The 24,985-nt window shown below is 47.2% G+C and overlaps 1 protein-coding gene across 50 annotated transcripts in view; it reads left to right on the forward strand.

Moving 5' to 3' along the window:
• LRRFIP1 (LRR binding FLII interacting protein 1) overlaps window positions 1-24,985 on the forward strand; it is a 147,165-nt gene that overhangs the window by 116,471 nt on the left and 5,709 nt on the right. For 16 of the 50 annotated variants that reach the window (XM_059051638.2, XM_067027237.1, XM_067027239.1 and 13 more), the window contains 9 exons: window positions 2,521-2,556; window positions 3,002-3,127; window positions 4,678-4,749; window positions 6,736-6,906; window positions 9,980-10,072; window positions 11,006-11,098; window positions 12,271-12,363; window positions 13,672-13,813; window positions 24,410-24,459. In XM_059051638.2, the coding sequence (XP_058907621.1) occupies window positions 2,521-2,556; window positions 3,002-3,127; window positions 4,678-4,749; window positions 6,736-6,906; window positions 9,980-10,072; window positions 11,006-11,098; window positions 12,271-12,363; window positions 13,672-13,813; window positions 24,410-24,459 (876 nt within the window). Of the gene's footprint in view, window positions 1-2,520; window positions 2,557-3,001; window positions 3,128-4,677; window positions 4,750-6,735; window positions 6,907-9,979; window positions 10,073-11,005; window positions 11,099-12,270; window positions 12,364-13,671; window positions 13,814-16,047; window positions 19,034-24,409; window positions 24,460-24,985 lie in introns of those variants that run through there. The other 34 variants (XM_059051568.2, XM_067027226.1, XM_059051607.2 and 31 more) reach the window with 7 other exon arrangements.

Below are 24,985 nucleotides of genomic sequence, written 5' to 3' on the forward strand. Positions count from 1 at the left end.
GAGGCCCGCGTTCCGCAAAAAAAAAAACCCAAAAAACAGCAACAGGCTTCTCACGATAGCTTGATAGTCTGTTCAACTGAATCTTCCCTTTCCACCAACAGTTAAATTACCCTCTTTATTTTCATCTCATTATTATTTGTTCTGCAGACTAACTTATTCTAGGGAATAAAGGCCTTGTGTCCAGGAGATCTAATGAATGGATTCTTCAGCAGAGCAAGTGCTAGACACTTAGCTTTTCCTTAGTTATTTGAAGTTTTCAGGACTATTTGTATTCCCAAGTGGAGAGGAGACCCACACTTGAGATGCTAAAATCATCCTCATGACTCAGAACATCGGTCCGGGGGCTCCCTGGGGCTCTGCCAGGGAGGATGAGATAGAACCATCTCAATTGTAGGCCATCTACAGGTGTTCCAGAATATATCTAGTTAGGCTGGTGTGACATGCACATCTGAAAAAATATAAATATAGAAGTTTACACGCACTAAACGCACGTGCCAACAGACGGCAGGCGGTGTGCGACATGGTAGTGAGTGAGCTGTCTTCATCTAACAGGCTGCGACTGCCACATCGAGAGTGAAAAAGGATGCACGTGGCCAAGAGTGTCCGGAAATCTCCTGTCCTTGGAGGCCAGCCGGCTGTGGCCCAGTGGAGAGGAGAGCCCTCTGGGCGGAGGCAGCGCCAGAATCCGAAGCCCCACCCGCCCAGGGGCTTATTTAGCAAAGCTGGGAGTGAGGCCAGCTCGGGTCGTCCCGCTGGCCTGAGGGCCACAGCTCCTTCATCTCCTCTCCTCAGGACAAGAAGGAGACTGGTTAGCTGAGAGTAGAAAGTTCTTGCTGAAGACCCAGATGTGAGCTGGGTGCGTGAGACCAGACGCGGTGGATTTGGGAGCCAGACCCGGGGGCAAAATTGGATCTGTCATGCAGAACACCCTTGAGCTTGACTCTCCTGAGCTCAGAGCTGGTTTCAGAAGTTGCCGTCTTTTGAGTTAATCAAGTGTTTTGTACGATTCCATCTGATCCCCTTGGTCGGCTGATTAGCTCTCACACTTTGCTGTGTTATTCTAGCGGTTACTTCAGGCATCCTGCCCTTGGAAAGAAGGTTTGAGGAGCGTGAAGGAGAGAAGGTGGCAGTCAGTGAGCCTTCTTGGTGGGGGACAGGATGGTGAGGATGTGGGCATCCAGCCCAGCACGGGCCCAGGGTGGGCAGAGGACGGGAAGTGCTCGTCTCTACAGGAAATCACCGCCATCACGGCATCCTGACCTGCGCTTAGCGCCTGCACCCACGTGCCCCGTGCGTGACGGCGTGTGGGCAGTTGAGCTGTTGGTGAGCCGCTCTGCGGTGGCCTTGGAGCCAGACGCATTAGGATTTGTCCACCTGCAGTCTGGGTGGTCTGTGGCGTAAGCAGTCCAGGGTGACTGCAGGGTCCCGGCTCACTCATGAGGGTCTCCTGAATCAAAGGTGTGGTCCCACCCGTCACGGGGCATCTTCAGTTGGCTCCCTGGCCATCAAATTTAAGAACCTCTGAGCTACAGGAGGTGGGATTGGAGGCATGATGGGAAAATCCAGAGAGTCTGGAGACAACTTACTCCAGGGTTCTCTCGCCCTCTGGGACCCTTCCCGTGGGCTTCCGGAAAGGAGCCCTCAACGTGCCCAAAAAAAGAAGACCAAAAAAAAAAAAAAAAAAGAGAGAGAAAGTTGGCCTTTCGTTGGATGCTAAGCAAAGAAAGAAATAGCACCAGTGCAGCCTCAGTCTGTTGACCCCAACAGACCCTCGCAGGGCAGGGGTCTCCCATAGGGTTGAAGCAGATGTGCTGTCTTGGGGGTCCCGCAGAGACCCCTGCTTGCAGGAGGGAAAAGAGAGGATTCAGAGACAGTCCAAACAGGACAGACTTTGGAAAGCCAAATTCTTGGGGTCGCCCTTTTCACCCAGCAAATTCTCCTGGACCGTCACCCACCCCCAGCCAGCTCCCCACATCTGGGTGTCTGTCTCAAAATGTTTAAACTAGAATTTCCACATTGACTCAGTTACTCAGGAGCAGTGGAGAAACTGCAGTGGGCCCCACTGCTCTCTGTCGCTTTGGAGACCGAGTTTGGTGACAGTCAAAGTTAAAACTCTGTGTGGTTGCATCTTCCAGCCCCCAGGACCCTGGTCACATTCTCGCGTTGCGATCATAGTAATTGTGGTGGGCGAACGAGGCTGGTGTCTGTCCTGTCCCACGCTGTGTCCTGCACACATGTAGAAACTGGTCAAGTCATCCTGTTCAGATTCAGTTCGTTCACAAATCATCTTCCCGCGGAAATTGTGAAAGTTGAAAAACCGCACGGTGAAACTCAGCCAGGCTCACCGAGCTGCCCGTGGGCCGCCACCGTGGCACCAGCGTATCCGAGAGTCTCGTGGCAAAGGAGTGTTTAACGTCACAAAGGAAGCCGATGCTTTATTTTATTATTATCTTACCCCTAAATCCAGATTCTCCGTTTAATGCTTCTAAGTATTTAATATTTATCCATTTTCCTCTCCAGGTTGAAGAGAGACCAGAAAAAGACTTCACGGAGAAGGTAAGGGATTCCTGTAGAGCTTTATATTGTGTCATCTATAAACCACGAGGGTCCCGAAATTTATGGATGAAACTAACAAGAAAATATATTGCTTGATCTTTAATAAAGAATTTCACCATGGACTGAACAGGCCTAGTGGGTGGCTCGCCAGGCAACACACAAACTTTGGGGTCCCCCGGGGGGGCGTCACTTCCAGGGTGCGTGTTAAACCTGCAGAACGGTGAAGGAATTCACGATGGGCCCAGCCGTGGAGCTTACAGTTAATCCAGACAAACCCCGAGCATCCATGAGGCCCCTCGAGATGAACCTCTGTTTGTTGTTCACCATAAACCCACTGAAGATTTTCCAACTTGGAAACGGAATTCGAGTAAAGGTGCCATCATAGCAGACTGAGAAATAATTTTGGTTTTGGCTGAAATCCCATCTGCTCTTTGCCACTTTGTAGGGGTCTCGTGGCCTGCCTGGCCTGTCTGCAGCCACGCTGGCCTCCCTGGGTGGGACTTCCTCCCGAAGGGGCAGCGGGGACACCTCCGTCTCCATTGACACTGAGGCCTCCATTAGGGAGATCAAGGTAAGGCTCTCTACTTATGCATGACCTAGGGAAAGCTTCTGTGAAAATCAGTCTTCAAGTAAAATAGGATTTAATTTGTAAAGTTCCAGCTCTTTCTTCTCTGTCCGGTCTCCCCTCCCTCCCTCTAAGCTTGGTGTTCTAGGAACAGTAGGGCCCGGCCCGGTTCTGGGTCCTGCAGGGAGCCGCCCCTGACTCCCCCGCCCCGGTAGGGCCAGCGCACCTGCGCTGGGATCCCTCAGCTCCCCGGGCGCACCTGGGCGAGACCCCCTCACCGCGCTGCCCTGAGGTGCTCGGCCACTTCTGTTCACAGAGCAGGAGTGGACCTTCCGCCCGCGGCGTCGCAAAAGGTGCTGGACGCAGATTGCCCGCTGCTCCCGATGCTCCCACCCTGCCCTTCGCACATCCCCGCCCTCTGCCTGCAGCGCGCCCTTCCTTTCCCTTTGTGATGTGCGTAATACGCCTTCGGTAGACCCCAGCGTGGTATTTCAGTGATTTTTTTCCTTCTCCCACTGGTCTGCGGACACTGTTCTCTGTTACGTCCTCAACACGGAGTGTGTGAGACAGAGAAAAGGGCCTCTGCTCGTTAAAGTAACTAGGGACGTTGCCTCCGAAGAGGAGGCTGTGCAGAGGGGAGGCTGAGTCACCAGACCTCGTGTCCTCGGGACAGAGCACCGAGGCCAGGGGGGCTCCTCCGGGTCGGGTTTGGCTTCATTTACGGACGAGCTCTCTAGTAAGGAAAACTGATGAAAGGGAACCAGTCTTCAGTGGTGCTACCTGAACAGATGGATGGCGTTTGCCAGGGAGGCCAGAGAAGCGCTTGAGCACCAGGCCCGGTGGGGCTAGGTTCCCCTGCAGACGCCTTCCAACTCCTATGCTCTCTAAGAACAATGTCTTGACTTCTGTTCCTGCAATGTCCCTCCCTGTGTGGTCCCTCGGCCTCCTGCAGCCCTTCGGTCATCCTTTCCCGCCTTGAAGTAGAGTTCGCTGCAGTCGTAATCTGTGTCTGGCCTTCGTTTGTGAGCATGGTTCACTCGTCCAGTAAGGATTTATTGCAGCTCCGGCTCACGCCAGACACCAGCCCCTGGGAATGTGGCGGCGAACAAGACGGGAAAGTAGTCCTTGGGCTCCGTGAGGGCAGGGACAGGCTTTGCCGATCCCTGTCTTCAGTATCTTACTGGGTGTAGCACAGAGCAGAACTCCAAGAGCTCGAGGGAACTGTTAAATATGAGTAAATTAACCTGTTCCGTTTTCAGAAGCTCATTTGCCTGTCTTATAAAATTGTGTAAAAATATATGAAGACACATACCTTTGATAAAATTGTGTGACAATATCATATGAGATACACCTAGATTTTCACCTTTGTTAGTGTTGAAATTCATCTTATTTTCCTCTTAACACTTAAAAAAGTTAAAAGAAGATAGCTGCTCCAACTACTCACGTAAGGAAACCGCCCAGAAGTGGAAAAGAATCAGAGAGTCGCCTCTCCTTCTTTGTGGTCTCTGTCCATTTTCCCCTTTGACATCCTTTGCCTCTTTCGCCATTTCCCCCAGGAACTCAATGAGCTGAAGGACCAGATTCAGGATGTAGAAGGCAAATACATGCAGGGATTGAAAGAGATGAAGGTACCAGCTTACGGAAGTGTGGACTTACGATATTAACCCAGCTTAACTGTAAAAAACCCTACAGAAGCCATTCAGACCGCATGCTTGCTCTAAAGAGGCCCCAGACTGTAGACCTCACAGTGGCAGGAACGCTAGTAGCACGGGGGGGGGGGGGGGGGGGTGTACTCATGGTTTTCCCAAAGGCACCTTTGAAACCAAGACTTGAAAATTGTAACTCCTCATTAGCAGATGTTACTAACATGTTTCCCGGAGCATGTCTGTACTCACCTCGCCACCTGGCTTAAAAAGTCTTATTTCCCACAGAAGCGTACCCTGCACTTCAAGAGGGGCCTTTGGTTTTCTTCACTTTCTGCAGTCCTTGCATACAAGGAGTGCTTCAACTTAATTTGCTTCTCAAAACACCTGATGTCTCCCGTTAAGGGAGTTCTGTTGCTGTGCTTTTGAAACACACAAACGATTTGCATACTGTGCCATTTTACTAACCGAAGCGATGTCTGAACTTGTGTCTTCCGGGATTTGAGTACACGGTACATGTAGAAAGTGGAATTACTGCCTTGTGCGGACCAGGAAAGTGAGTTGCCAGGCTCCCTGGAAGTGAGGTGGGGCGTCAGGGACTTTAGTCTCTGGCTTCACAGGGCAGCTCGGGCAGCTCATGAGTCTAGCAAGAGATGGTAAATCTAGGGGGCTTCCCTGGTGGCGCAGTGGTTGAGAATCCGCCTGCCGATGCAGGGGACGCGGGTTCGCGCCCCGGTCCGGGAGGATCCCGCGTGCCGCGGAGCGGCTGGGCCCGTGAGCCATGGCCGCTGAGCTTGTGCGTCCGGAGCCTGTGCTCCGCAACGGGAGAGGCCACAGCAGTGAGAGGCCCGCATACCGCAAAAAAAAAAAAAAAAAAAAAAAAAAGAGAGATGGTAAATCTGTTCCTTCCTTTGCAGCTCCTGAGAAAGTACCCCCAAACCAGTCTGAGTTCAGTATCCCAGGGGTGCCAAATCTCATGACTAATTAATCACTTTCCTATTTGTCACCGCTCTTTCAAAAGGGGGGGGGGGCGGAATTAAGATTCTGGCTTTCAACTCCTGCTGGAGTTGGAAAGAGAGCCATGGAAGCAGCGCAGGAATCGCCGGTCCCACCTGAAATCCTTGCCCTGGTTTGCAAGTGCGGGCGAGAGCAGCGCTGGTCTCTGCAGAGCCTCCTGGTAGCACCTGACACACGCCTGACCCGCCAGTGCCCGCCTTTCTGTAGCTCGGGGTCCTTTGCACCCGGGATGCTGCTCTCTGTTCTCCCAGAGTCGCCTCCCACTGGTCTCTGCTTCGGGATCCACACGCTGCTGTACTCTGTTGCCTCCCCTGCCGGTGTGTGAGCCCCGGGTTTGAGGGGGGCACGTTTACTTTGCAGGCCTCCTTCCCTGATGGTCTTTTCAAAGGAATGAGCTTTGTCTTTCCAGGACCTGTCCAGTGAGGCCTGTGTACCTTGTTGAGTTTTCCTGTGGGTTGAACATGTGAACTTCCACTTAAGCCTTTCCTGGTTCGTGAGCCCCAGAGGGGACAGTGGGCGGCTGGGGGCAGGTGTTCTACTCCCCCTGCCCGGCACTGGCTCTGCCCCAGGTTCTGGTCACGTGTCTTGAGCGGTTACTTCAGACACCTGCACAACGGGCTACAGAATCCGATTCCCACGGCCAGGGCTCTGCTGCGTCTGCGACCAGAGCCCCCCTCCACCCAGCGCCCCCCTTGTCCTAATGACTGTAAACTATCTTCATCCCTAGACACAGTTAATAACTAATTTCCTGAGTCGTGAGAATTGGAGCCCATTGAAAAGGGGGACTTGGGGGACATTTCACATTGCCATGTGTTTCTTCTTCTGATTCATCTGCTCTAAGAAATAAAGCCTAAATTTAGGGCTGCGTTTTTGGAGGCTTCGTTAAAAATGCTGAACTAATCTGTGTTTTTGTTTCCTTACTACAATTTCAAAAACATGACCTATTTTCTGCAGGACTCACTAGCAGAAGTTGAAGAAAAATATAAGAAGGCCATGGTTTCCAACGCTCAGCTAGACAATGAGAAGACAAACTTTATGTACCAGGTCGATACGCTAAAGGACACGCTGCTGGAGCTTGAAGAGCAGCTGGCTGAGTCCAGGCGGCAGTACGAGGAGAAAAGCAAAGTACGTGCTAGTGCGAGAAAGAAGGCTGGAGTGTGTGCACGTGTGTAAGCGCTCTATGTAAGGACGGGAGAACATATAGATTTATAAATGGTGTATGTAAGGATGATAGAGTATATATATAAATGACATATGTAAGAATGGGAGAATATACATGTAAATGGTATATGTAAGAATGCGAGAATATCTATATACACAGGCATAGGTATATAAATGGTATATGTAATTATAGTAGACTATATATATAAATGCTATATGTAAGGATGGGAGAATATACACATGGTATATGTAAGAATGGGAGAATATCTATATACGCAGGCATAGGTATATAAATGGTATATGTAATTATAGTAGACTATATAAATGGTATATGTAAGGATGGGAGAATATACACATGGTATATGTAAGAATGGGAGAATATCTATATATGCAGGCATACGTATATAAATGGTATATGTAATTATAGTAGACTATATATATAAATGCTATATGTAAGGATGGGAGAATATACACATGGTATATGTAAGAATGGGAGAATATGTGTGTGTGTGTGTGTGTGTGTGTATATATTTGGTACATGGTATATACATGTTATACATGTGTATGTATATATTTGTGTGTGTGTGGTTTTTTTAAAAACAATAGCTCTCCACTTGCCCTGGAAGCCCAAACATCTAAGAATAAGAATACCATGCTCTTTGCTGAGGGACTTGCAATGTTGGTATGCACAATTTCAATATGTAAACTAGAGACAATTCTACTCGGAGGACATGTGTGTGTTTTGCATGTAAGGTAAAATCATAACCATGAAAAAAACCTGCCTACGAAAGACCCAGCATGCTTGGACAAAGCACAATTAGATGCCTCAAGATTTTCCTGTTAATACACATTTCTTCGTTCTTATTTTGTCATCTCAACACCAGAGAGAAATAGTTGCAAGTATCAAGGATTTTAAGAAAATTATATTCGTTAGTTTTCTGCTGATTGGGAAAAGACATGGTTACTCCACTTGAGAATTCAAAACCTTCATTAACCTCAGAAAAGGGTAGAATCTTATTTGGGCTTTCATTAAGAACCACTGGAATTAATATGTTAACGTATGTTATCAACCAAAAGCATGAGCATATGTTGAAATTAATGACGGTAGGCTGACTTGGCGAAGGCTGGGCTTAGCTGTTCTTTGTGAGACAGCAAGGAATACTTGTTTTTCATATTTTAAGGGAATTAGTGGGTTTGTCAAATCCTAGAATATTATCCAATTTTTCAGAGTTGCTGAGACAAATAGAAAATTCAATTTGTGAGTGTCATTATCTTTTTTCTTTCCTAACTAGCTATGTCCTCTAAATCCCAAGGGCTAAAGCCAAATACATAACAACTCGAGGGCCTCCTCTTTCACTGCTGTAGTTGAGTTAGAAGCTAAAGAAGAATTTCGTCCATGAAGTTCCTGAGAACTGAACTCTGAAACAAAGGAGAAGCTTTTCATGAGACCTGATGTCATGAAAGCTTTCTTTGAAACTAATTCATAATTTAAGAGCGGAGAGCATACTCTGAACCCACTGGGGTGGAACAGTACTGTAAATACTAAATACTCCTAGAAGGCCCTCATTTAGGCATCAGGAAGTAGCCCGAGAAGCCCCAAATCTAATTCCAGAGAAATGGGGTGATCCTGGAACGTTGACGCAAGGTGGGGACCATGGGCGAAGCAAAAAGCCCGACAGACATGTCTTTGTCACAGCTAGGAGGGTCCGGTCACCCCCAGGCTTCAGAAAGTGGGTGAGCACGCGATGCCAGGGTGAGCTAAGGTCAAATCCCTTGTGAAATAACCGGTAGCCAATCGAGGGAAGGTGCTCCCTGCTGTTCCCTGAACTGTTGGCAGCTAGGTGGGCCCCGCGGCGTCGTTAGGGACTGCGCTGCTCTGCTGAGCTGAGTGGGAGGCCAGAAGAGCGGGTTGCCCGCTTGCAGGGGTGAGTTTCACGCAGGGAAGGGTTGGCCTGGGGGAGCGGCTTTGTGCTGACAAGGGCTTTGCTTCCCCCGCCCGTTTCTGTTTTGTCTCTGAGATACAGAGCTGGCCGCCTGCTGCTAGTGAGATGAACTTGCCAAGGTAGACCGTCCGTTTTTGTCCCAAAGAGTATTCATCGGCATATTTCAAACTCAGGGGTGATTTTATGACTGCTCTTTTTGCAAAGCTGCCTCCTCCAGGCCCTCAGCAGACGGCCTGGGGGGCCTTCCCAGGGCACGGCTTACCTGTAAAGAAATCAGGTCATACTGTCAACTGCGGCAACTCCTCAGGTTAATTTTGTTTTTTGAATTTTTGAATTTTATTTAATTTATTTTTTTATACATCAGGTTCTTATTGGTCATCCATTTTATACATATTAGGGTATACATGTCAATCCCGATCTCCCAATTCATCCCACCCCCCCACCCCCCCGCCCTTTTCCCCCTTTGGTGTCCATATGTTTGCCCTCAGGTTAATTTTACAGTAGATCGTAGGGGTGTCTTCTAGAAAATCCAGAGAAACTGGTTCATGTTGTTAAAAAGGCCTTGAGGGCTTCCCTGGTGGCGCAGTGGTTAAGAATCCACCTGCCAATGCAGGGGACACGGGTTCGAGCCCTGGGCTGGGAAGATCCCACATGTAGCAGAGCAACTAAGCCCGTGCGCCACAACTACGGAGCCTGCGCTCTAGAGCCCGTGAGCCACAACTGCTGAAGCCTGCGCCCTAGAGCCTGCGAGCCACAACTACTGATCCCGCTTGCCACAGCTACTGAGCCTGCGCACCTAGAGCCTCTGCTCTGAAACAAGGGAAGCCGCCGCAATGAGAAGCCTGCACGCCGCAACGAAGAGTAGCCCCCGCTCGCCACAGCTAGAGAAGGCCCGCGTGCAGCAACGAAGACCCAGCACAGCCAAAAATAAAAACAAAAACAATAAATAAATGTATTTTTTAAAAAGGCCTTGAAAACTGTGATGACGTGGTAACAGGTAATTTGTTCCAGGTAAAGGTAAATCATAAGAAGGTGAACTAGGGTGACAGAAAAATGTGATTCCACTGGAATTTGAATGCTCTTCTCCTTTATAGGAATTTGAAAGGGAAAAGCATGCCCACAGTGTCCTCCAGCTTCAGTTTGCTGAGGTGAAAGAGGCCCTGAAGCAGAGAGAAGAAACGCTTGAGGTGAGTAGGTTGTCCTGTTTTTCTTTTTTTTTCTTTGTGTGTACTTAGGAGCATCTTGTTGGGTCGTTACTAAAGCTACCAGTTTTCTTGAAAATTGAGTTTAGGCGAATTCTCTATGCCCCGCTTGAGGAGACAGTTCCTTTTACTAGAGAAGATTCTCATTCTTTGGTGGTTTTGTGTTTGTTTGAGGAGGTGTGGTAGACCGAGTGATGTCCCCCTGAGATGTCCATGTCCTAACCCCTGGAACTGTGACTGTGTCACCCTCCTCAGACAAAGGGACTTTGCAGATGTGATTAAGTTAAGGACCTTGTGATGGGGGAGTCTCCTGTATCATCTGCGTGGACCCAGAGTGATCCAAAGGGTCCTTGCAAGGAGGAGGCCGGAAAGTCAGAGGCAGATTAGGAGATGTGACCACGGGGGCAGAGGTCAGAGCCACGTGAGGAAGGGGCCACAAACCAAGGACTGTGGGCACATCTAGGAACTAAAGAAAGGGGGAAATAGACTCTCCCCTGCCCCGAGCCTCCAGAAAAGAGCCCAGGCCTGCCCAGGCCTTGGGGACACCGTAAGACTCATTTTGAACTTCTGAGCGCCAGAACTGTAAGAAAACAAGTGTGTATTGTTCTCAGCCACTGAATTTGTGGTAATTCGTTACAGCGACAAAAAGAAACTAATACAGGCTTGATATTTTACTTTTTTAATTTGGTTAGAACTCTAGTGCCTGTTAGTGAGAGTTTCACTCCAGCTGGTTTTCTCCCTGCACTTGGAGCTGGGGAAAAGGACGAGGACAAAGTCCCAGGAATGAACTTGGGATCAGTGAGAAAAAATGGTGCTGGGACCTCCAAGGGCGCTTGCTGGCTCAGGAGTTGTCTACACTGCAGTTTCTTCCCGTTTAACCCTGTATCTGCTTTCTTTCTATCTGTTCCTATTCTTCAGGAAATCCGACAGCTACAGCAGAAACAGGCGAGTTATATCAGGGAGATTTCTGATCTTCAGGAAACAATAGAATGGAAAGACAAAAAGATAGGGGTAGGCTTCTCAAGTCTTTGAAATCTGTTCAAGTGGGCAGTCTGCTTAGCAAATTGAGTGCTTTCAGAATCTCTGGTTTGCAAAAAGGCTTGTATGGGTTTGCATGTGACCCCCGTGGGACACAAAACGAGTAAAAGAGAGACGACAGGAACTTACCCAAACTGACATTAACTCCAAATCGGAAGTGGGCTTCCAATGTGGAGGTTCCCCTTTGGTCAGCATTCCCGGGCTCCCCGCCTGCCTGTGACCAGCCAGCGGCACAGAGATCAGAGGAGTGAGGAAGGCACGCCGGGCGGGCTCACGCGTGGAGGCTCAGACCTCTCGGAATCCCCTGTCCCGTGTGGCCTGGGCTTTTTCTCCAAGGGCTTGGAGGAAGCTGCGAGGTGGCAGGTGCTGTGCCTCATGCATCCCCACCTTGAGCCTGCCCAGGGAGATGTCAGCCCCTCTCCCTCCACAGGGAAAGAAGAGGCGGCCCATCTGCATTTAGGACTGACGAGTAGGGAGAAAGAACACGCTTAATAAAGTGACGGCTGTGCTCCGCGATGCCAAATGGCTTCCAAAACACGGCGGCTCACTCCACACGGCTCTCATAACAACCTCTAGATGTTGAAGCACACGTCAGCACCTTTACATCGTGAAGCTGCACCTTGCCTTCACCTTGATATGCTCACCGACGCTTATTTAAGATTTTGTGTGCATGTCTGTGTGTGCATTGTGTTTGCTTCAGGACCACTTTATATTTATCTGTGACAACAAACACCGAGAATCAACGTACAAAAATAGTCTAAATTACTCAAATAGTTGTCACTGGGGGTTTGTAAACGTTTCTTCTTTTCCTTTATTTATCCCTCATTTAAATGGGTGCATGGCTTCTGTTCCTTCTCAAACTATGCCGTGAAACCGCAGGCTAAGCCAGGAGAGGGTGTAAAAAAGAGAGCCTCCTTCAGAACTCTCATGTCTTGCAGGGAGCATGCACAGCGACGTGTCTTGGCTGGCGTAAACTAAGTGCAGAGCTTAACGTTGCGTTGTGTTTATATCTTTAAGCATAGTCTGTCGAATGCCCTGCCGACGTTAGCCTTTTACATAGTAGAAGGCTCCTTCCTAGTCCTGCTTCTGAAGTCGTCTGCTCACCTGTGTGAATCTTCTCTCTCTTTGCTCCGCTACACACTCAGGCATTAGAGAGGCAGAAAGAGTTCTTTGATTCCGTAAGGAGTGAACGAGACGATCTTAGAGAAGAAGTAGTCGTGCTGAAAGAGGAATTAAAGGTATGAAGCCAAAGTACAGTTTTTTAAAAATCCAGGCGACAACAGCAAATTCCAGGATTCTCAAGGATGAATGTGTGTGGATAGTGGTGTTAATTGTATGTCGTTTATTTTAGTTCTGTTAATGAAACCAAATCGTGGGTTAACTGACCCCAAAGAGACATGTGGAGTCGTGTAGATCCTGTGAGGCGTGTCTGTTGTCTTTAGATGTTTATAGGCATATCTGATCTTGAAAGCAACTCTGATTTCCAAGAATTTTTTTGATAGGCTATCTAAATTTTTTTCTCCAACTCGCCAGTAAATTCTCCAGGACATGACTCCAAGGTAGAGAATGTATTTCTCTCTTATATTAAAGTCTCGAACATCAGGACCTCTGCAGCTGAACAGTGGTGTGGCTGATGCTAGTTAGTCTTGGAGACCCCGTAGATGGTAGGAAGGTTCTGTCCGGGCCACGTCAAGGGGTCTTCAGCTGCTGGCTGGAAACCGAGTAAAATAAACCAACGGGCGGCAGCGGGGGTCAGAGCTCTGGGTGGACCCTTGGCACGGTAGAAGGTGGTGTTGAGTCTGGGGGGTACGGCCACGGGCCAGAGCGGGCATCGCCAATGGAAACATCCGTGTCAGCTACTTACAGTGAAGGGTCACGGCCAGAGCAGTAAGCAGCAGGGAACAGGCTTAGAGCTCAGACTGACAGTGCTACTCCTCGCCAGGGTGTGAGTACAGGGGTGGGAGTTCCTCCAAGCAGGAGAGAAAGAGCTGTGGCCGGCAGGAGGGGGTAAGGGAGGGGGTGATCCCGGGTGAGGGGGGCATCCTGGCATCGTGAAGCGTCGCTGGGTTTAAAGTGTTCTGCTGTGCAGTGGGCACGACTTGTATTTCTTTTGAATATAACAAACCCTCCAGCCACGTTTCGTCATTCCTTTCAGAACACGTACATGTTTCTTTATCTCTGTCCTTTTAAAGAACACGGCCGGGCTTTTAGAGGTCAAGACCACTTTATAGTGATGTACTTGAAGTTCCGCTCTCTGGCGGCGCCTACAGTGAAAAAGGATGCCCGAGGAAAGTGTTTTGTTTTGTCACCGGCACATTGAGACATGGATGGGAACATGTAAGGAAGAAGGACCCGTGGAGGAAGACATCCCAGATTAGTGTGTGTTGATAGAATATTTACAGGGGTGGAGCCTAGCACTCCTCTGTCTCTGTAGAGTTTTCCTCTGCTTAGGGAAAAATAGGGGTTTTTAAAATTATTATTCATAAAATAAAGTTTAACCTAATATCACTTAGTGAGTATTACGACGAGCCTGTTTTTATTCCCAGAAACATGGAATAATCCTAAATTCAGAAATAGCTACCAATGGAGAGACTGCAGACCCGCTAAATAACGTTGGCTACCCAGGTTCTACAAAGATGACAAAGGAAGAGTTAAATGCCCTCAAGGCAACAGGGGATGGGACGCTAGGTAAGTACTTGTTTCCCTTTGATCCTTGCGTCTCGCAGTCGGCACTGTTCACCTTCCGTGCGTCGGTAGAGTTGACGTAATCATCACTGATCGATTAACAATCACCCAGCATGCCCTTCGTTCTGTCACCTCATGGGAACGTCCTTCTCAAACGATGCCATCACCCGCGTGTGTTGTCTGGCATGTACCTCTGCTCAGCGCTCACCACCGATGGCTTAAGAGTGCGTTTCTTTTGCTTCTCAGAGCTGCCAGTGAGATTGTGACTACAAGGAAAAGAATCTCAAAATTAAGTGACGTGTTGACGGTTCTGTTGTATTTGGTTTTCTTCCGTTATGTGCCCCACACGGCGTTGTGACTTACTCTGTTACAGAACTGTCAAAAGATCAGAATAGCAGAGCCGTAAAGTAAGTTAGTTGACTGTATTTGCGAGCCAAGGCTGCAAATCCCGTGCACCATTAAGCGTTTTGAGAGTCCGAAGTGCCTGTGGACAAGCAGCCCTGGGTGTAGGCGAGACGGACAGGGAGCCCTGCGCGGGGAGTGTGGTCCTTGGGGAGGGCTTTCCTTACCAACACGAGTCTGGAAACATCCGCCCCTTTGTCAGAGGTGATGTTCCTTTGTATGTCACATTTTTGCTTCTGAAAGAATGTAAATTGGGAAACCCAATATATTGTAGGACTATTTTACACAGTTTTCAAATATCTGAAAAGATTCACCGATTAATATTTGTCGTCATATACTTGGCTTTGGGATAAACCTTCTGCATGTGGCGGGCCGCCTGAAGTTGTAGCCAGCAAACAAGGCCTCGCTCGCAACCATTTCCAGCTTTTCACAGTGAGGCTGGGATGAGGTCAGGGACCATGGCTGCAGTTTCCGTTTGGAAGGTTCTTCGTGGACATGAAGAAACCTGTAGGCCCCAGCTTCCCAGGACTGGCTTTCCGGGAAGGTGCCTCATTACCTTGACCACTATTCAAGAAACACAGCTCTTTTCGTTGTGTCAGAGTCACTGAGGGAAGATAAATTGATGAATGTCCATCCTACCTTTATGTTCCCTACCCGAGCAGCTAGAATTTATCATGCTGCTCTTGTTCAAATATACATTTTATAAATCCTTGATAACTGTTGTGTAATGAACACTCAAAAGAACTAGAAACGTTGGTTTTGTAAGTGGTCTCCGTGTATTTTTTGATCACCTATCCCTGTAAAGGATTGCAGGAACTTCCCAAGATACGTGTTTATTTTTTATTTATATTTGTGTAATATTGAGTTAATATAAAGCGTACATTATAAAACGTATGCAATACTAGAGATTTTTAAGGGGCGAGGCAAAGCTGACGCGGGATGGAATCCTGCCGGGCTCTCCATCGTCCCTGGAGACTCTGCTGGTCGTAAATTACCGAGCTTTGACTTCCAGCATCGTGGTGGTAGCTCATGTGCTGCGATGTTGTTTGTGTGGAGAATCCAAAGTGTAACATTCCAAAGCAGCAACAGGTTCTTTTTCCTTCATAATTCTTTGATCGCTGATTGATTTACATCTAATCAAGCGGTCTCTTGATCTGAGGCATATTCCCCTCCTGCTGTAACCGGGCCCCCTTCCCTCCAGGAAAGGAGTAAGGTGTTGAGGGCACGCGCTGCTTCCCCAGGAAGACAGTGATGAGGGGGGGTGGGGGGTGGAGTTCTTTTTGCCTCCATGATCTATTTCAAAAGTGGCTTCCCTTGAGATTGACCTTGAGGCTGAGCTTCTTAAGGTGAACTGAATGTTTCTTTTAAAAATTATGTGAAAGCCGCTCTTAGAGCTGCGTGATATTCAGCGCAGTTTGACAGCTGGAGAAGTAGGAGTGGCCCCCGTGTGCCTCCAGAAATGAGAACGGGGACCACGAACCTTCGGTCCTTCTGAACCCCCTCCTCTTGGAGAGCTTGGCTGCCTGATCCAGAGCTCTTTCTTATTTGTTAAAACTTAACTTCACCTTTGAAAGTCGGTTCACCCCAGGTGGCACCAGCAGCCACTCTTGCCTCTGACATGGTGGCAGTGGCCTCCGCTGATGCAACATTTGCTAACGCGACGGCTGCTTTGCCGCACGGAACTGGCGAAGGCTTCTGTCCGCGCGCTTCTCTGACGGCTCTCTCTCCTTAGGAGCGGGGTTGGCTGGGAGAGAGAACATGTGTTTACGTTGTGCTGTATGTTGTGTGGTCAAGCACATCATGGGGTGCCTTCAATTCTCTCAATGGTCTTTTAGGAAGAGCCAATGAAGTGGAGGTGAAAAATGAAATGGTGGAGAATGAGGGGAAAAGAGAAATCTGGCGGAGCACTGAGCAGAGACAGCACAGAGACGACCCAGGAAAGGGCTGTGTGGACACAGAGGTGCTACGTCCTGGTGACAGTGCCGAGGGCCAGGAAACCTCTGAAGACACTGCCCCCTCCCCAGGAACGTTAGTAAATTCTGAGAACGAGGTTCAAAGCCAGATTCTGGAGAACACTTCCTTCTTTGAAAACACACAGCAGGGTGAGTCAAGTGAGGTCATAAACAGTGAACTAGACGGTGAAATCCCAGGTGCTCGGATTGGGCAGGGCAGCAGTAACGCCTTGGAGATCAAAAACCAAAGGAAAGAATCTGCAGAAGAGTGGGAAAAAGAAACACGGGGAGATTTTGAAACCAACTTGGAAGAGATGAGCATAGAACCACGTCAGGAATCCGCTCCTTTGCAGGTATCTGAAGTTGGAAGGGAGAGCAGTGCAGACACTGGAGAGCAGAGTGGGAGCCCCACAGAGGCTGGGCCGCAGGCGGGGCTCACCGGGCTGGGGGAGCGGGTGGGCACAGTAGCCTCCGGTCCCCCAGGGGGCATCGATGACACAGCGAGTCACCGTGAAAAACGTGAGCCAGAGGCTCCAGAAGGCTTGGACCCAAGCTCAGGGCACGATTTAGAGGAAGAACTCACCAACCAGGAAGTAGCTGAGCCCAAGGAGGTCCCAGTTCAGAGCACAGAGGCAGGTGGGGGGAGCGATGAAGAGGAGGGTAAAGGAAGAAAATTAAGGGATGAGAAGCCAATCAAGCTGGAAGTGCAAGCCATTCCTTGTTCTCCAGAAGCCAGAAGCAGTCCTCAGGAGGTGACAGGCCCAAGCACGGTAGACGCTGAAAGTGAACCCCTGGATGTGAAAGAGCCCGAGGAAGAAAAGAATGACCAACAGGGAGAGGCACTGGATTCGTCGCACAAGAAAACGAAGAACAAGAAAAAGAAAAACAAGAAGAAAAAATCACCAGCCCCTGTAGAAACCAGAGACGTTCCGAAAGAGTTAACATTTCAAAGCCCAGATTTAAGTGAAGTGAAAGAAGAGCAGGTAAAATTTACTGACAGAAAACCAGTTGTAGAAGCACAAGATGAGGTCACTAAGAACCCCAGACAGAACCCCGCGGTAGGCAGCAGTAAAAATGCCGACGGTCCAGAAAATCCTAAAACCGAGTTGGATGGAGGACTTGACCAGGACGATTTTGGTGTAAACACTGAGACAAGGAAAGCGGTAGCTGATGGAGACACGTTGCATTTTGAAGATAATGCAGTTCAGTCATCAGGCACCAGTGCCAGTAGTAAAGAATTAGAGGAAGGTGCCGTAAAAGATGGTGCTGAAGAAGATGGCACCGCCCCCAGCCATCCTCCGGGTCCAGACGACGAGGAAGTGCCGGGCAGCGGCCCGCTCCAAGACGAAGCTCCCCCAAAGAACGTTAACGACGGCTGTCAAACAGAGGGCACAGAAGAGCATGTGACATCAGGAAACGTAGGTCAGACAGTCGGGAAGCCTTCAGATAGCATTAGTCGAGAAAATGATGACGTGGCGCCAGCAGGCGAGGTGGGGGACTCTCACTCAGAAAGCAGGGAAGAGACGGCAGGTGAGCACGGGAAGGGCAGGAACAAAGAGGACTGTGCCTTGTCGTAGGCTGAGGCGGGGTCTTGGGGAGGGGCCGGGACCGCACAGCAAGTCCGCCTGCGAGAGACCCCACCCGTGAGACTCAGAAAATGTTCTAGATTGGCATCGATGCACCAAGTGACAATCCACCGCCAAGTTGTCGACTCCTTGAGGCTATAGATTGTTACCTGTAGATTTCTATTTCATCACTGAGGTCATCACCCAGATGAGAAGGACACTTCTGTTATTGGAGTTAGTTCTAATGGAGAGCGTTCCAAGAGCCTCAAACAGTAATGTGCACTGTTTTATTTCTGCTTAAAATCAGCATCAGAATATTTAGCTTTTGCCTTAAGCTGATAGGAATGTGCATATTCTTGACCAAATGTATCATCATCTAATTGAAGTGACTAAATAGTATCCTGAGATTTCCACATTATGAGTATGATTTAAATGAAGGTGTCTCATTTAAATATATGTGCTTTCATAGTTGATCTTGCTATGTATAATATAACCCGTATGGTATTTTATTTAAAAAGTACATAAACGGCCAAACAGCACATAGGTCACGGAGTGATGAGATCTGCATGTTAGGACAATATTTAATCATGTTAGGGATAGCAAATAAACGTCTTACAGCACTAGGGATAGCTTACTTGCCTTTACCTCATATAAGTATTTTATCTCAGACCAATGCTTTTGGATCTCATTCTTGAGGATACCTGAATTTATTCTGTAGGAGATTTTGACTTCATGACAATTATGTACCAAAGTCATTTTATACAAAGACTTGTTTTTTTTTTTTACTTTTTTTCTGGAAGAGATACATGTTGTAATTGCATTTCCTACTGCAGTATTTGGGCAGAGAGAATCATTTCTAACATTTATTTTTTTAACCTTAAAATTACTTCTCTTTGTATTTGTCTAACCATTATTCAGTAGAGCAAGACAAAAGGATGCTATTCTTGTGCAAACTTCTTGTGTGATTAGACTCTAACAGGATATTTTAAATAGTTGAATCCCTTGGTATTCTGGTATAAATATTTTCATTTGTTGTTTTTTAATGTATTCTTACCGGAAATTTCTTGTTTTGATCTTCCTGAGCAAGATATATATTTTCTATATAAAGAAACATTTTAAAAATAATTGTAAAGTTAAATAAAAAACCATTATAAAATATTAAAATTACAGGGGAATGTACAGTTTGAATGCTGTTGACACTTTATGGGATCATATGACTTCATATTATTGTTATAAGATATAATTGAGTACAAAAATGACCAATACCTCAAGAAAATTTGAAATAAAAACATTTTATAATTTTACCAGCGTGTGATCACTCTCGTGCTACTTGAATTCTGACTACGTGTGGCTACATAATATTATCTTTAATCTACTTTTATCTACTTCTGGGTTGCTAATTCGCAGTTGGGGTTCTATGGAGGACTCATGCATAATACCCATTGTCAGTAGTGAATAGCTTCTCTCCCAGCATCTAGACTGGGACTAGTGTTGGACCATCCTTGAGTAAGATCTTCCCTCATAGAATCTCCTGTGGTCTGTGGTTCTGATGAAGAGCCCAGTTGAGAAAGGTCTCCATCTTGTTGCTTTACTTACAGGTGCCAGTACTTAGAATGTTTTGAAGAGGATGATGAGAATTTCAAATAAACATTGCCTATTTCTGCATAGGTGTCCCGAAGCAGAGGATAATGGGACAGATCAGTTCTCTCCACTTGTGCCATATAAATAGAAAACTATGGGGCTTGCTAGAGAATCAAGTCCAAGGGCCGCAAAGGACTTTAAAGTTGGTATCTCTAACTTAAGGAAAGCTGCGTGCATACCGGAACGCACATTGGGAAACAGCTCTCCTTCCTACTTTTCTTTTTTTTTTTTTTTTTTTTTCCCGGTACGCGGGCCTCACACTGTTGGTGGCCTCTCCCGTTGCGGAGCGCAGGCTCCGGAAGCACAGGCTCAGTGGCCATGGCTCACGGGCCCAGCCGCTCTGCGGCATGTGGGATCTTCCCGGACCAGGGCATGAACCCGTGTCCCCTGCCTTGGCAGGCGGATTCTCAACCACTGCGCCACCAGGGAAGCCCTCCTTCCTACTTTTCAAGGCCTCTGGGAAAGTGATTCAGCAGCCAAACTCACTCAGGGGTGAGATCGTCAAACCATTTTAAGTTCTTTCCTTTCTTTCCCATGTTATTGAACAGCACATTTAAGGGCACTATTATAGGCTTCCCGTCCCTCCAGCCAGCCAGCCAGCCAGCCAGCAGCTCAAGTGTTCATCCCTCATTTAACCAAGAAACATGTAGATCGCTTCCTATATGGAAGGTGCTCTGCCCATGAACAAGCACGTAGGACCCAACCTCTAGTGGGAGCAGCAGAGAATTGGAAAGTCAGCAAAAAAGAAGATAAGGATTCTGAAGAGCCAAACCATCCCTGATAATCTAAGAGCCTTCATTATGAACCTCAATTACTCTGCTCCGAGGGCAACATGATATTACAGCCCCACACAGTAATTAATGTGCACGTGAAGGCCCCTGAATTATCAAGAAATGGTTACCTTCGGTATATCCAGTGTAGGAAGGCGCAGAAGTAAATAAGGCCATTTGGAAAGATCACAGTGTCAAACAGTTCAGACTCAGAACAGAATCAAAAGGTGACCTGTCAGCCACAACCCCAGAGGAACCTGGACCACTGAGGTTTCACTATAATGCAGGACAGAGAAAAGCATCGATCGCTGATACTTTAAATCAAAAAGCTGGGGTGTTTTTCAACCCCAAACCAGAACATGGCTACTGTATGTAAAATGTTAATCTTCCTTCCAAAGTATGTAAGTATAATTAGGAGTTTCTGTAAAAAATAGGGAAAGGTAACCGAGAATTTTGAATTATAGGCTATTTTATAACATACAAAGGTTGGGAAGCAGTAAAATTTTTGAAAAGAGTGTTTAAGAATGGGATATCTTGCATTGTCTACTTTCTATAACACTGAGTATTTCCAATGAATGGAAAACCTAATGACCTGAACATTTAAACTTCCACTGTCACTAGGACCCTGGAGTGCTGCTTCTGGGTGTTTAGACAGGTTAGGGTTCCTGTTCTCTACCGATAGATTCTTTTTCCAGGAGACCACCTTGTATGACATGCCACCATGGCCATCGAAACAAGGGAACACAACAGTAAGATTCATTCCAAATGTCCGGGCTCCGGAAGGAAAGGCAGGGGCGTTTGTGAGCGTCCTCCATTCAGAATATGTGCTCATTCAGTGTGCTGACCTTATACAGGGAGTACAGCCTTTCAGGAGAAAAACCCTTTCGCTCTCTCCCTTTCACCCTCTCTGCCTCTCTTACATCAAAGACGAACGAATTTTTCGAGACGTGAAAGGCTTCAGCTGTTGGGCTGAACTGAAGCAGCAGCTGCTCTAGGGAGTCGCCGTCTGCACAGACCTCTTCGGCAGCCTGTCCCTGTTCCGCCTTTTACAGGAAGGAGGGGCGATCCTGGCCTGGGAGGCCAGCCCTGGCGAAGCTGAAAACTGACCACATGGATTATAATCAAATCAAGTCAGTGCAAGGAGGGAGCAGAGAAAGGGCCACACTCAGTGGGTGTCTTGAGATGTCAGTCTTCTGATCGTTATCTTTGTGAATATGGAGGGAGGTGACTTTCTCTGCAACGGGGAGAGGAGGCCTGAGGCCCAGGGTTGGGTGAAATTAACCCACAGAATGAAAAGTATCCTCCTGATAATATAGTATTGTGAGTAAGCTACTTACCCTTACTGTGTCTCATTTTAGTCTCTGAAATTGGGGTTAGAACCTGCCTTTTAGAGTCGGGGTGAGGATCGCACCCAGTAGAACACTAGAGAGTAAGTGCCGAGTGACCATGGTTGTTGCTGGTGGTCGACCTTTGCAGCCTGGACAGACGCCGTCACGGCGCGCAAGCCCGTCCGGAGCAGGGCTGGGGGTCCCTGTGCTTCCTCGCTGCCCCTGTGACTGTCTGTATGGCCTCGCCACTTTGTTTCTTGTCTCACGGGTCTCTAAAGCTCACACCAGAAAGTGCGGTGGAATTTAATATATATAAAACAGGTTTTTAAAAAATGTAATCCTTTAACAATGTTACTAAAATAACTTTAATTGCCAATTGATTTTAACTTCCCTGTGTAAAAGAAAACTCTTGAGTTCGAGACAGTGTGACTTCATTTTCGTTACTGCTTATCATTTGGGTGTTGGAGACCCGTGATGAGCAAGGCTGCTTAGCGAGTATAGGTTTGCAGCCCTCTTGCTCAGTTACCACAGTAATTACCCGTCATGCATCACTGTTCACGTCACAGGTTAGACTTGTTGACTTTTTTTTTTTTTTTTGCGGTACGCGGGCCTCTCACTGCTGTGGCCTCTCCCGTTGCTGAGCACAGGCTGCGGACGCGCAGGCTCAGCGGCCACGGCTCACGGGCCCAGCAGCTCCGCGGCACGTGGGATCTTCCCAGACCGGGGCACAAACCCGCGTCCCCTGCATCAGCAGGCGGATTCTCAACCACTGCGCCACCAGGGAAGCCCTCGTTGACTTTTAAGACTGTAAAAAAAAAAAAAAGAGCAGTACTCATTTTCATTTCTGTTTTGAATTTTTTTTTTTGAAGTATAGTTGATTTACAATATTATGTTCGTTTCAGGTGTATAACATAGTGTTTCATTATTTTTATAGATTACACTCTATTTAAAGTTATTACAATATAGTGACTGTATTTCCTGTGCTGTACAATATACCCTTGCAGCTTATTTATTTTATACATAGTAGTTTGCACCTCCTAATCCTCTACTCCCTCTTGCCCCTCCCTCCTTCCCTCCCCTCAGTGGTAACCACTAGTTACCATCTGTGAGTCTGTTTCTGTTTTGTTATATTCATTCGTTTGTTTTATTTTTCAAATTCTGCATATAAGTGATAACATATACTGTCTGTCTTTCTCTAACTTATTTCCGTGCTTATTTTCTTTATATCAAACAGTTTTGCTTCTTTCTTTTTTCCAGTTTCCTGAAACTATTGTTTTAATCTTCTCCACTTCTGCTTTAAAATCTCTCTTCCTTAAACGTTCCATTTGTCTCTCTCCATTTTTCATATTTTCACTATAAAACTAAAGGTCAGATTGCTCTTGCTTTTTATTGTTAGCACTATTATTACGTTTCAACATTTTTTTACTTGCTGTCTAAGATATTTGAAGTCTTCTAATAGAAAAAATAATAATAAAATTGTGAATAGATATGTGAGCCTCAAATCACTTTCTGATATATTCACTGTTTCTTATGATGCCTGTGGTTTTTGTATATAGGAATATAAAATATACAAGATAAAATGAAAAGTGATATTGAATAAGAGAGCCAGGTTTTTAATTTATTTTTAATTTTTGTTTCAGTGTTGGGTGCATTTATGGAAGGGACAGAATAAAACATCTGTCAGAAGCAGTTTGTATGTAAATTAAAATGGAACTCAAAAGGATTATAAATGTATCTTATACGTAACGTTTTCTGTTTTTATTTATTTTGTTATTGTGCCTTTCAAAATAGCAATTTAGGATGTTTGGAAAAACAATTAGCGAAAACGCGTAACTTGGATATTAGAATGTGGATAGATGATTTTTTTTTAAATGAAAACAAAGGTGCGCTTTGTATGAATTATTTCCATTTCACACGGCTAATCAAAACCTGGGCAATGTGAGAGCCCTGCGGCCTCGGGAAGAAGAGCCTCAGGCCAGGAGTCCGGTCTGACTTGCGAGGACTGTGTTTAGGAAAACAGTGGGTGCAGGGGTTAGGGGCGCAGCCCTGGGGCCTTAGGAAAGCTGCTGGGCCTGGGTCCCCGTCCGTAGAAGAGGGACGTGGCAGCAGTGCCCACCCGGAGGGCTTTGCGGGAGGTGGTGTGAGTGGCTGGGACAGTGCCTTCCACACGGTGAGGGCACAGCACACGTGAGCACCCACCACCGGCACGTCGTCCCGATGTTGCCTCGAAACTGGTGTAGGATTTTGCCCCTAAAATCCTCCCTGGGTCTTGGTTTCCTCTCTGTACTCCGGATGCCCCGATGCCCCTGCAGAGAGATGTCGGGGGGATTTCTAGGTGCTCACGTATCCGCAAACTTCTATGTCTGGGGTGGGAAGACTGATAGGAACCTGAGTTATTACTGCGTTCTTCCTCAAAAGAACAGCAGCAAGTGGGTTCCCGGCTGCGCTGTCAGCACACTTCGGGTTCACAAGCAGAGTCAGAGCTCTGACATCGGTGAGTCTTTGAGAGAAATGAGGAAGGTCAAATGATGGAAGCTTGGAAAGTCAAAAAGGCTCAGGGAAATGCTGGTGATATTTGCTCCCCACTCCATGTATTTGTACCTCGCTAATGATGTTAAACTGTGAAGCCTTGTGAGATCTTGTGTTGCAGTGTGGTTTGGCCCTAGAGCTCTTGCATGCTAACCCAGAATAGAAGATTAGCCTGTTTGCATGCAGCCGGATGCTGCCCTGAGGAGCCAAGCATGTGTAGGAGGTTGACGCAGTGCACCCCCCTTGGCTGAATTCCTCCCCCGTCCTGTCTGTGGCCTCATTCGCTGTGGTACGTGTATAATACCTTCATCATCAGTTTCACTAACCCCAACTCTCCTTCTTCAGTTTAGCAGTCTGCTGAAAGGGGCAGTCCATGGAGTCACCTAAACCTGTGTCTTTCTCATCTCTTTAGATATTAGGTTGAAAAAGCTTGTTGATGAACGGGAATGCTTATTGGAACAGGTAACGATCTTTTCATTACTTTACGAGTTCGGGAACGGGGCACCTGAAACCGGGAGCCTTCCCATTCTAGCTTCTTGCTTCATCAGGAAACCCCTGATGCATCGTGGCTGAAAATAATCACCAAGCCAACCAGTGTTCTTATCCAAGTAAAACATCAGAAATCATATCAGATTCAGAGAGGATGTCCCAAAGATTCAAGGCCATGGTCTGAATTTGGTACATGCTACATGAATTGCTGGTTAAAATAAAGATTTATGTAGAAGGCCTCGATTAAGCATTGAGAGGCAAGGGTGTTGTTCCCCAGACATTCCAACACCCTTCCTCTTCCACTGGCCTGTAAAAGTCAGTTTTGTAATCTCTCAGTGATCAGCACCCCTGTCCAGCAGGTGTTTCTTTGTTACAGCTGATCCAAGTTGTTTTAACTATAGTTTACCTTCCTTGATCTCTTCTACCTCAAGAAATACTACACGGTTAGTTGTCCTATTTGGTCTTTTTCATGTGCAGGGTAGTATTAAATTATTCCACA

This window comes from Kogia breviceps, chromosome 2, assembly GCF_026419965.1.
Source record: "Kogia breviceps isolate mKogBre1 chromosome 2, mKogBre1 haplotype 1, whole genome shotgun sequence".
NCBI lineage: Eukaryota > Metazoa > Chordata > Mammalia > Artiodactyla > Physeteridae > Kogia > Kogia breviceps.